Source organism: Pristis pectinata, chromosome 3 (genome assembly GCF_009764475.1).
Source record: "Pristis pectinata isolate sPriPec2 chromosome 3, sPriPec2.1.pri, whole genome shotgun sequence".
Taxonomy (NCBI): domain Eukaryota; kingdom Metazoa; phylum Chordata; class Chondrichthyes; order Rhinopristiformes; family Pristidae; genus Pristis; species Pristis pectinata.
Window position 1 is genome coordinate 89183169 of NC_067407.1, and position 11674 is coordinate 89194842.

Sequence of the window (11674 nt, forward strand, 5' to 3'; positions counted from 1 at the left end):
TCCCAGCAACCATCAGGATCAGCACTGAGAAATAACTGGCCCTGTTTATCCTGAACATTCTTTACAACCATTAGATTCTGTTCCTTGATAGAAAACAAAGCAAAATCCCAAGAGCAGCATCATGGCAGTTGTGCCGTAATCCAAACCCCTCAAATTATGTTACGACATTAAATATAGTCACCTATTTTCCTCCCCTAAACAATACCATTTCCTGGCACTACCTGCAGCTGTGGCATGTCATCGATCATCATTTGTGGCCGGTAGAACTTTGACTGCTGCAGTGCTTGAGTTGTGTCAGCTGGTGGCACTCGCAACCCTGAGTCAGGAGGCTGGGAGTTCAAATCCCACATTAGAGACCAAGCATGCTGATGCTTCTGTGTAGCACTGAATGAGGCTTGCACCTTGGCAGCTGCCGTCTTTCAGATGTGATGGAAAACAGAAGTCCATCTGTCCTTGGAAGTGGATGTGAAAGAGCAGTGGGGTTTTGTCCTGAATCTGGGCTTAATAGTTACCCTTCAGCCATCAAAACTAAAGTAGATTATCTGGCCATTATTCTTTCACTGTTTATGAGAATTTACTGTGTGCAGTAATATAGATTACAGTGCACCTGATTGATCATAAATTGTTGTGGGATGTTCCATCAGTGCCTTAAGTGAATGCAGGGCAGTCTGACTTTACAGAATGCAAGGGTGCACGTGTCACTGAGGATCTTGACACCCTCGTCTACTTCTCCTTTCCAACAGGTATCGAGCGAGTGAGGCAGCTGGGTGTGAACACCCGATATTTCAGGCAGCGCCTGCGTGAGCTGGGTTTCATCACCTATGGCAACGATGACTCCCCCGTGGTACCCCTGCTCTTGTACATGCCTGGCAAAGTAGGGTAGGATTTCCTATATCATTCCTTCTTCGGGCTTACTCCCTCCATTTAAGGTGCAATGTAAATCCAGTTTGGATTCGTGGCAAGTTTTGTACACCAGTGGCTCCTGTACAATGCCTGAAGTGTAAAGGACTCTATGTAAATGCAAGTTGATGTCGTTGTTGCTGCTGTTGCTGTCACAGTATAGTTTACCAAAGAACTTCTTGTAACAGGAAACTTTACTTTCAGTGCGTTTGCCAGAAGAATGCTACAGAAGAACATTGGCGTGGTTGTGGTTGGGTTCCCTGCCACTCCCATTGTCGAATCTCGTGCTCGCTTCTGTTTGTCCGCGGCCCACACACGACAAATGTTGGACACAGTGAGTATCCCCCCCAACTCTCTCTCATGCTCTTTCTCCTTTGATCATCAAGTGAAGAATCTTTGATTCCAGAAACTTTGCTTTTTATTTTCCATTTACTTCTCATTAGTAGTCATGCGAAATCTCTGCTCTCTACTCCTGGCACTCACTTTTTGGCAACTTAGTTATACACACTGGTTCAAAATCCATTGTTTGGCCACACTCTGAACATGCAAATCAAGAAGTATATTTAAATACCGAGGACATTAGATATCCTGGATATTTCATGGCCAGTTTTTAGAAGCCAAGAAGCAAGGGGAAGTTTAATGAAGGGAATTCAAGTATTACCAGTTATGATTGCATGTAAATCTGTAATTTCTCCCCAAAGACATGGGTTAAGAAGGTTAATTGGCCACTCTGAATTGTTGCCGATTAACCCACTGGAGTGATTGACTCGGTGGGGGGGCGGAGGTGGTGGGAGTTGGTGGGAATGTGAGAAGAAATAGAATAGTGAGCTGCGAATGGATGCTTGATAGTCAGCACAGACTCGATAGGCTGAAGGGCTTGTTTCTGTGCTGTATGATTGTACCCATGGAAGGAGAGCTATCAAATGGTGTTTGATAATCCTGTGAAGCATCTTGGGACACTTTACCATGTTAAAAGCACAATGTAAATTCTAGTTATGAGATCCAGTTGTAAAATTATTAAAATTATGCTCAGTGGTTCTTAGGGAAGAGTAATTTCCAGGTTTGAGTAAGCTACACATTTTACTAAGGACCTCCTATTCTATTTTCCATCCAACCTAACTACAGTAGATGGGATTGTGGCCATAGCACTTGGTTCCAGCTTGTTGCCAGTGCACTAAGTTAAACTGGATACTGCCCTAAGATAATGTTCCCCTTGATGTTGGATTGGCCAACGAATGGAAGTGGACCTCCAGCTGGGATGATTACAGTTGTAGTTCTCATCCCAAAAGTCAAACTTCACAAGCACATCCTAGTTTGTAAGACGGGAGCTTTTTATCAGGAGGTGCTTCGAAGATGCTGCTGAACAAACCAAGAGAGAAATAAATGAACACTCTTGACAAGGTGGGGAGGGAGTTTGTGTAGAATGTAAATACTACAGATCTGTTAGGCTGAATAGCCTTTTACTGTGCTATAAAATTTCATGTAATTTCGACCCACTCTACAGGGGTAAATGTATGCCTGTTAATTTTTAGATATCTTTATTAGTCACGTGTACATCGAAACACGCAGTGAAATGTATCTTTTGTGTAGAGTGTTCTGGGGGCAGCCTGCAAGTGTCGCCACGCTTCCGGCACCAACGTAGCATGCCCACAACTTCCTAACCCGTACGTTTTTGGAATGTGGGAGGAAACCGGAGGAAACCCACACAGACACGGGGAGAACATACAAACTCCTTATAGACAGCAGCCGGAATTGAACCCGGGTCGCTGGCACTGTAAAGCATTACGCTAACCACTACTCCACTGTGCCTGCCCCTGTTTCACTGTTCATTAAGGTTAACTGTTAACAGGTATACTATTAATGCCCAGGTGGTGGGCTAACTACTTCAAGGCCACTTGAAAATAGAATGATTATCACAAAAGAACCTCACTACATTGTAGGTGTTGGATGTCCTTGATGAAATGGGTGACTACCTGCAATTCAAGTACTCCAGGCGGACACCTTCCATTCGACCTGAACTCTACGATGAATCCAACTTTGAGCTGGAAGACTAAGCCCCCTCCGTAGCATGGAATGTGAGCTATGAGGAGAATTGCAAATACGCACCTCTTCAATCCCACTAAGGGACTCAACATGCGCACCTCCTCTTTAACGAGCATGAATTAGAGGAAAGGAAAGGGAAGACGTGGAGGTAGCATTGGCATCGTAAACTTTTCGAGCATACCAAGCAAAGAAGCAAGGGCATGGTGAAACATTGGTAACAGACTGCCCACCCGTATCCTCTTGTATAATGTGTCGGTATTGTGAGGGAGAGGGCTTAGGGGATGGGGAGGGGGTCGGGCAACCGCACTGCTGAGATCAATGGAAGACTGAAAACCTCGTTTGACATCTGCAGCTGTTCTTTCTGCAGATGTTTTTGTTCAGTCACCCTTTTTGCCTTTTTGGAGTTTTTTTAAAAAGATATTATATTAAAAAAAAAGTAGTTGCTGTTACTCCAAGCAAGCATTTAAAATGTATATTTATCTTTACCTGTGATTATTGCAATAAATATTCATTCATGAATTCATGAATTAGCCAAACGTTAAACTGGGGCATGTTCGGGTGGGGTTTATGTTGGATTTCGAATCACATGCACTTGGATTTTCAGGCTGATCTGGGTTCAGTCCTTATAGTGGAGAGAAATAGATGTTTTGAGGGGGAAATGTTGCCAAAGATGAATTATCTAATCATATGAAATTTTGTTGAAATGTTAATGGAGAAAAATATATGTGTAAATACAGAAATTATAATTTTTGTAAACTTTTTCTGGAGCTCCTTTTGAGACTCCTTTAAAATATTGTCCTTAGATGTTTAGGTGCACATTTGGAATGTTGGTGTTCCAACAGTGTGGTTTATATGATTTTTAAAAATGTGAAATTCTTTCTGCAAACAGGATTGTAATATTTATAATGAAAATTGTTTTGAGGGGAGCAGAAAGAAGGTTAAATGCTGCAGCTATCTACTCAAGGTTGTGACATTTTAATTTAATTTTAATAACTTTTCATTGTCAGTTTTGTAATATTATCTTCTTGGTTTGTGCCTGCTACATTCCCAGTGCCTTCACAATCCTTTTCCAGCCATTGGGGTGAGGGCACTGTACCGTATGCCATAGCTGTCCTCCAGACTACTGTACCCACCTGCACATCCTCTTAGAGTAAGGCCTTGCTGGACAAAGAACATAAGGCCCTCCTGTCTTCTCAGGGAAAACCAAAGTCAGTGCTTTTAGTCCAGGCACATTCAAACCCAGCGGAAATATGATTGTGGCAATGTGATCGCATTCCCTACTGATTTCCAGGGATACCCAGAACATGACGTTGCCCAGTTATCACAACAACAACTACAACTAGGTCCTGCACACGCACCAACCACTACAGAGCCAGCAATGAAGGAGTTCATTTATGACAGAGAGGATTTTCAAAGGAAAGTACATTTTCTTTACAGCAAATTTATAGTTTCTGTTTTTTTTAACTAGCGTTTGCTTACATTTTTTTGTTTTTAAACAATCAATTTGATTCACTATTAAACTCCAGACAGTAGCTCAGTTTCTAACACCACTTCTCAAATCAAGGTTTGTAGCTGCCTTTGGACAAAGATATAAAAGATCTCACTGAATTCAACACTTGTCAAAAACCCTTAAATCCATTGCAATGAAGACTCAGTTTCTCTTGTAGTAACTGTTGTACAGTTCTCTTGTACTAATTATTGCCCATTTGATTGCCTTAACAAATATGAAACCCGTTATCACAACACAGCCACAGCTCATATGTGTTACATCACCAGTATCAATGCCAATGTCAACTTGCATTGTGACATTGACTCTACTTACACTCTTTTTAATTGCACTTCTTCAAAAAGCTGGCGTTAAATTAGGACAGGTGTGACTGAAATTGCAGATTCATGAAGAATTATTCACTATTCCTTTAAAATCTCTATGGAATCTGTTTTAACACCTTGGTTCTGCGACATATGGCCCTGTTAACAGCAGTGGCCAGCCTGGCATATGGTACAGAGAATTAACTGACTCTTCCTAACAAACCAGGGAGACTCTGGCAGTGTTTGCACTGAAGTCTGGTGTCACATGTGGATGCCTCTTTGCCTTTCACTGTTTATATTTTGCTGAACAAGTGGAGAAATTTGCTCTCCAGTTTCAAAAGCCTGGGGTTTGAATGGTGTGACTCCCACTGATCGGTGCCTGGAAGTGCAAATTATGTTAAGTGGTTGGCGTTTAACAGTCCTTTTAAATCACAGGCTGAGGAGCAAACCATTATCCCGAATGGACTTTTAAATGTTAACGCAGCTCCCCTATAGTGTCAGCTGTAACTTGGTGGGTAGCCCTTTCACCTCTGAGTCAAAAGGTTACAAGTTTGAGTCCCACCCCAGAGACTTGAGTCCAAAGATGCAGACTGACACTCTGTTGGATTCCTGTGGAGGCGCTGCACTGTCAAAGGGACTGACTTTAAAATGAGGTGTTGAACCGAAACTATCTACCCTCACAGGTGGGCACAAAAGATCCCATAACTATATATCAGAGGTATATCTCTGAGCTGTATTAATCAAAAATACAAATTATGAAGTCATTATCACATTGTCCTCTGTGGGAGTGTGCCATCCACACATCAAATGCCGTGTTTCTGACATTTCTGAAAGTATGTATTTTGAGGCTTCCTGAGGTCTTGAAGGGCAATGTGTAAATGCAGGTCAGTCTTCTTCCCAGAAATCAGGAAAAATAGGAAGCACGTGCATGGTGTGACCATAATTACTTACCCACTGTGCATGATGTTAGTGCTTCATGAAGTACTCAATGAATACATATGGAGCATATAGGGAACTGACGCATGTGCGTGGCAGAATTGAAGTGTTTTATTTTTACCAGGCACTGCATCCTGACACCCAAGGGAAAAATGAATCTTCCTTGCCCATTGTTCTAACTAAACCAAGTATGTTTTGGCAAAATATGCCTGTATCTGTGCAATGCCTGTGCTGAAAGAATTAGAATGCATTGTTAAAACCTTTGGAGTAGACCCAAAGTCTGTTATACAATCCTCATTATTTGTACATTGTATGTGGCCATCGCTGGCAAGGCCAGCATTTTACAACTCATCCCTAATGCCCTTGAGTTGATGGTGGGGAGCTGGTACCTTGAAACATTGAATTCCTTGTGGGATTTCCTAGAACTACATTAGCTACAATGCAAAATTTAGAATAAAAATACCCCCATGTAACAATATACAGAGTCCCCTCCCCAGTTGCTAATGGATGTGGACCAAGTTGACCAATTGGCATAAAAAAGAGGACTGAACTTTTTTTCTTTTAAGCAACATGCTGTTAATTTAAAAGACAGGGCCTTGCCTTGCAATTGACTGACTTTGAAGTTCTTGGTGATTTCCACCTCATTCTACTTGCCATTTTGATGAGCTGTTGTTTCCCAGTTTACCTGTACTTTAAAGAAATGTGCCTTTTGGGAAGGGAGGACATATGTTTACAAACCTTATCAATGTAGGCTTTCCAGGAAGTAAACATTACTTGCCCCACTTAACTTACTAAAGTAATTCAATGCTTTTAATTTTAGTTTTGTATCTTGAAATCTACAAAACTGATTCTATTTATTCTCCTCTTCATTACTGAATGGGACTGGAGCTAAACATTGTTCAGGATTTTAAACTGGAGATTGAGGGTTGAAGTTCCTCATGCGTAGGTTGGAGGGAAATTGCTGCAACTTCACTTGATAGATGTAACATGAAACAAGAGAGGGCTTAGAAATTGGATTTGCAGATCTCAAAGGAGTACTGTCTTCCGTGGAAAAATCGTTTGCTGAAAATATTCTCTTTAAGGTTACTAAACCATAATAAAACACTATAAATCCCCTTTTTAAAGGCATCATTTCCTCCTGCAGGCGTGAAATTATCATGGATAAGTTCACAGGAAAAAGAAGTTTTCTGCAAGCCTTTTTTCACAAAGCCAAGGAATTGTTGAGTTGAATTTAGAGGCAGTTTTTAATTTGAACATGCCTCAATGAGGCATTGTGAGCAAGATGATATGTGTGATATGTTTTGTCCATGTGTACTTGCATGGCATGCTCAGTAGTCTTATTATTCCCCTGAGCAACCAGAGCTCTCCATGGTTGAAGTCCAAAGGGTGAAGTCTGCGCTTACTTTTAATTTTGTACTTTTATCCTTCATATTCTAATTGGGACATTGGATCTGTGTCCTTGGGTAGGGCACAGAGAGAGAGAATTAGATTCTGCCTGTCCATGGTGATCCAATGAGCTGGAGGCATATTAACCTGTGCTGTCACAACAGTTTCAGTTTGGCTAAAGACAGCATGGCCTGAGAGTTTGATTGTCCAAAGTTCCTTGCATCCATCAATGGCAACTCTTCCTGCCAAAGAGCAGGAATTTCAAGACCTCAGATTTCAAGAAATATGTCCCAACTGATTGTGAGAGTTTTTTTACTGCAGGGTACAACATTAAAATTCAGTGCCTTGTATTCATCTAATTGCCTCCAGCTTTTAGTTGGAGTGGGATGGTTAGAGAAGGTGGGATTCTAAGTTATGATATTGAGTCAATCCAAGAGTTCACAACAAGAATGAACATATACCCATGCGTTGGCTCACATTCTGAATTCTCTGGGAATCCAAGCCTCAAACTTGAATCTGCCTGAATGCTTGTTGCTAACTTAAAACTTCTGTTCATGGGTCAGGCATTTTGCACCCCTTGTTTCCAGCATGGATTTTGACAATTGGCTGTTTGTTCTGCTGTTGTGATATGCTAGGTCTATAGGTAGTACATGATGAAGAGAACAGGTAAGATTGCCCTAAGCACCTCTGCATGCACTTTTAACCTGTAATTTCTAACCAGCTCCAATGACAGAGCTTCCTTGGGTGGGCCAAGCTCTTCTAAGCTTCGAGATTCATTAGTCATTTGTGATTAATACCATTGTGCAAACTTAGCCTGCATTTCCAGGGCATCCGGTGCTGTTTTAAAGGGATTGCTATACCATTGAAAAAAACTTATCTAACTATACTTCTTAAAGAATTTTCCTATTGATTTACTTTGTGAATCCATTCTAAAACATCAGGATTATAAAGCAATATGTAGACACCTAATTGCTTCCAGCTTTCAGTTGAAGTGGGATAATTGGGAAAGGTGGGATTTGGGAGAGTTAAATTGTGATATTCAATGTATTCAGGATTACACAGCAAGAATGAACATGACACAGATGATTTGCCTGGCAATTACATGTTCAGTGTAAATGAAGGCTGATTGCTCTTTTTGATAAACAACTGTATTTGTTCATCTGCATGCACTGAAATATAGGAAATAGCACTTTAAGAGCTCTCAGAAGTAACCTGTACTCTGATTTTACTGCATGGATTCAGAGGGCTGATGGCTCTATAAGTGACTGGTGCAGAGTGGTTTGTAAATCTGATTTATGTATACCTTCATGTACCTTAAAGTGCTGATGATAAAAGATTTGTATATATATTATAAATACATAATATATATATGAATGCCGATTATGTTTTTAAAATATACATAATGTACAAAAATGTTTTTTTCCCTTTTGCGAGTTCAGAATTTTTTTATATATAAAAAATGAAGACTGGCACGTGTCATATCAAATGTATGGAACAAATAAAGCCCTTCGCATTCCCTTAACTGGCCTCTTCTGTCTATGAACTCTGTTAAATGTCTCGGTAAAATGACTGCTATTAACTGGTATGTTTAAGCTCTTCTTTTTTTTTCTAATAGGTCCAATTAAAATAATCACGATGTAGGGTTGACTTCTTCTGCTCTGTTTAATTGGAGAGTGAAAAAAAATTGGATCTCAACCCAGCAACGGTTCTGCCTTGACTTGTGTCTACAAAAAAAACCTCTTGTTTTGTAGTTTGACTAGATAACAAACAGACTAAAATACGTTTAAAGAACACATGATCATAAATGTATTAAACATCTCTCCAGGACCTGATGGTCCCCACCCCAGGCTATTAAGATAAATTGATGTGGAAATCACTGATGCATTAGTCATAATTTTCCAAAACTCTGCAGATTCAGGAATTGTGCCTTTTGGATTGGAACATTGCCAGTGTCGTCTAGAATCATAGAATTGTTTTGGCACAGGACACTGCTGGAGCCTGTGCCAGTGCTTTATGGAGCAATCCTGTCAGGCCCATTTCCCTGCTCATTTTCTGTAACCCTGCAATTATTATCACTCAAGTGCCTCTCCAAATCCCTTTTGAAAGCCCCAATTGACTTTGCCTCCACCACCCTTACAAGCAGTGAATTTCCAGGTCTCGACCACTCTCTGCTTTAAATAATCTGCTGGAGGAACTCAGTGGGCCAAGCAGCATCTGTGGGAGGAAAGGAATTGTCGACATTTCAGGTCCTGATGTAGGGCTTTGACCCAAACGTTTTGGGTCAAAGCCCTACATCAGGACCTGAAATGTCGACAATTCCTTTCCTCCCACAGATGCTACTTGACCCACTGAGTTCCTCCAGCAGATTGTTTGTTGCTCCAGATTCCAGCATCTGCAGTCTCTTGTGCACACTTTAAATCAGTTTTTTTTAAATTTCTTCATGTCCCCCTTGTACCTTTTGCTCATAACTTTAAATCTGTGACCCCAGTCCTTGAGCCATCTACCAATGGGCACAGCCTCCGTCTGTTTACCCCATCTAAATCTGTCATCATCAAGCTAAACTTCCTCTCCTCCAAAGAGAATAACCCCAGCTTCTCCAGTCTTTCCTTTTGGCTGAAGTCACTTTTTTTTTTTCTGGAATCATTCTCGATATTTGGTCAGGGATGGAGAGAGAAATCACATAATTGCAGAAGTGCCAATATAACATCAGTTATATGGAGTTACTAGAATCTAACATCAAAGACTGAACAACAAGGGTGTATACCATCTAATTAAAAGGAGCTGGTGTAGATTTGTGACAGACAAGTCAGATCTGTTTGATCTAAGTGAATTCACCTAACCTGGTGCTTTGTATCCATGAACTTTCTCAAAGCATTTGAAATTATTTTGTCCAAAATGATTATTTGCAAAAATTAAGATGAGTTAAACTGAGTTCAATGTGGGGAAGCATAAGGATGTTCAATCTGGATCCAAGAAGTAATCAGAATTCTCTGTCAGAAGAGACAAGAAATTGTGAAGAAACAAAGATGTTCATGTGTGCAGGTGCAAAGAAGGCAATGTAAAAAGATGACCTTTATTCCAATTGGGAATGCAGAATTCCAAAGGAAATGCTTGTCATCTGATGTACATGTTCAATTTTAGGCCTTGCACCTCAGGGAAAAATACAATGGTCTTGAGGTACATTGTAGATTCCCCAGAAAGATACTAGGGCTTAAATTGTGAAGATCAGTTGCATAAATTGGACTTGGATTTATTTGAGTTTGGAAGGTTGAGGGATAATCCATACAAAATCTTTAAAATGATTTGAGGGATTCAATAGAGTGGATGCCAAGAAACCATTTCCTCTAGAGAGAGAATCAGAACAAGAGGATGTAATGGTAAAATTGGAACTTGAGCTATTTAGCAGTGAATTAGTAAGCATAAATGGTAGTGGAAATCTGGATCTCACTCCCATAAGAAACTGTGATTGTGGGGGGGGGGGGTCAATAGTTAGGTAAGGGATATGGAAGAAATCCAGGTAATGGAGTTGATGTATTTATCAGCCATGACCTTACTAAATAGCTTGAGGAGCCAACTGTTCCTCCTTTTCCTGTATGTGTTTTTACTTAGAATCATATTTCAAGGCATTGACAAGTAGTGTTAGTCTTGCTGTTGTTTGCCTCAACTTTCTTCCTTTGCCTGTCTCCTCCATAAGTGACTTTGCGTGTGTGAGTCTAGACAGCAGTGGCAGGGTTTTCAATCATGTGGCCATCACAGCAGGACCCAATCCTGTCCTTTACTTATGTGGGCACACTGTACTTTCCAACATAAATCACTGGATAACAATCTGTACCTACAATGCTAGCTGTTGAATTTCACCTGTCACTTAAACCACCCCCCACCCCTTGCCCTTTCCCATAACAAGCTGTAATTGTTGGGTCAATAGTTAGGTACAGCATTCCCATTGCCTAGTTCACCCTGAACAACAAAACACAGGAGAGATCAAACCCCAGAATCATTTAATCTGCATAGCTGAGCATCATTTTAAGACAATGCTGAGCCCAGGACTTATTTAGATATGTAATCACTAAACATGATGTGTCTGAAATTTTGGGTTGTACCTAAACAATGTTTTATTGCAATATACCTTTCTATCTTGTGTATTGCTGAGCTCAGTTGTTGTACTACTGGTGACTGTATTTTCAGGTGCTTACACCATAACCACAAGAATTACCTCCCTAAACTCTCTGCCCCTCTCTCCTTTAAGGGGCCCCATAAAATTGACCAAGCTCTTGCCCATCTATCCTGATCTCTCCACTTTAACTGTGCTATATAAATGCAAATGATTGCTCTGTAAATCAGTTGTTGTGGATCCATCTGCCCATTAGGTTTCAATGATCCTGATGAGTCCACCATGAAAACAGGAGTACAGTTTCAGCATTGATGAACTCGATGCCCTGAGTTTTATGATAATTTAAGGTTTTTTATCTCTCTGTGCTGCTGAAGCTCTTGTCTTTGAAATGACTTGGCCACAGCAAATTCCCTGGGCCCAGCCATTTCCTGAGGGAAAGGAGAGTGGAGCTGTTGCCTCACAGCTCCAGTGACCCGGGTTCAATCTTCA

At 40.8% G+C, this 11674-nt stretch overlaps 1 protein-coding gene across 2 annotated transcripts in view; it reads left to right on the forward strand.

Moving 5' to 3' along the window:
* sptlc3 (serine palmitoyltransferase, long chain base subunit 3) overlaps positions 1 to 8596 on the forward strand; it is an 80551-nt gene extending 71955 nt beyond the window's left edge. The window contains exons 10-12 of one of the 2 annotated variants that reach the window (XM_052011050.1): positions 744 to 879; positions 1105 to 1234; positions 2491 to 8596. In XM_052011050.1, coding sequence (XP_051867010.1) covers positions 744 to 879; positions 1105 to 1234; positions 2491 to 2691 — 467 coding nt within the window. In that variant the 3' untranslated portion in view covers positions 2692 to 8596. The remainder of the gene's footprint in view (positions 1 to 743; positions 880 to 1104; positions 1235 to 2490) is intronic. The other variant, XM_052011051.1, reaches the window with a different exon arrangement.
* The last annotated feature ends 3078 nt before the right edge of the window (positions 8597 to 11674 follow it).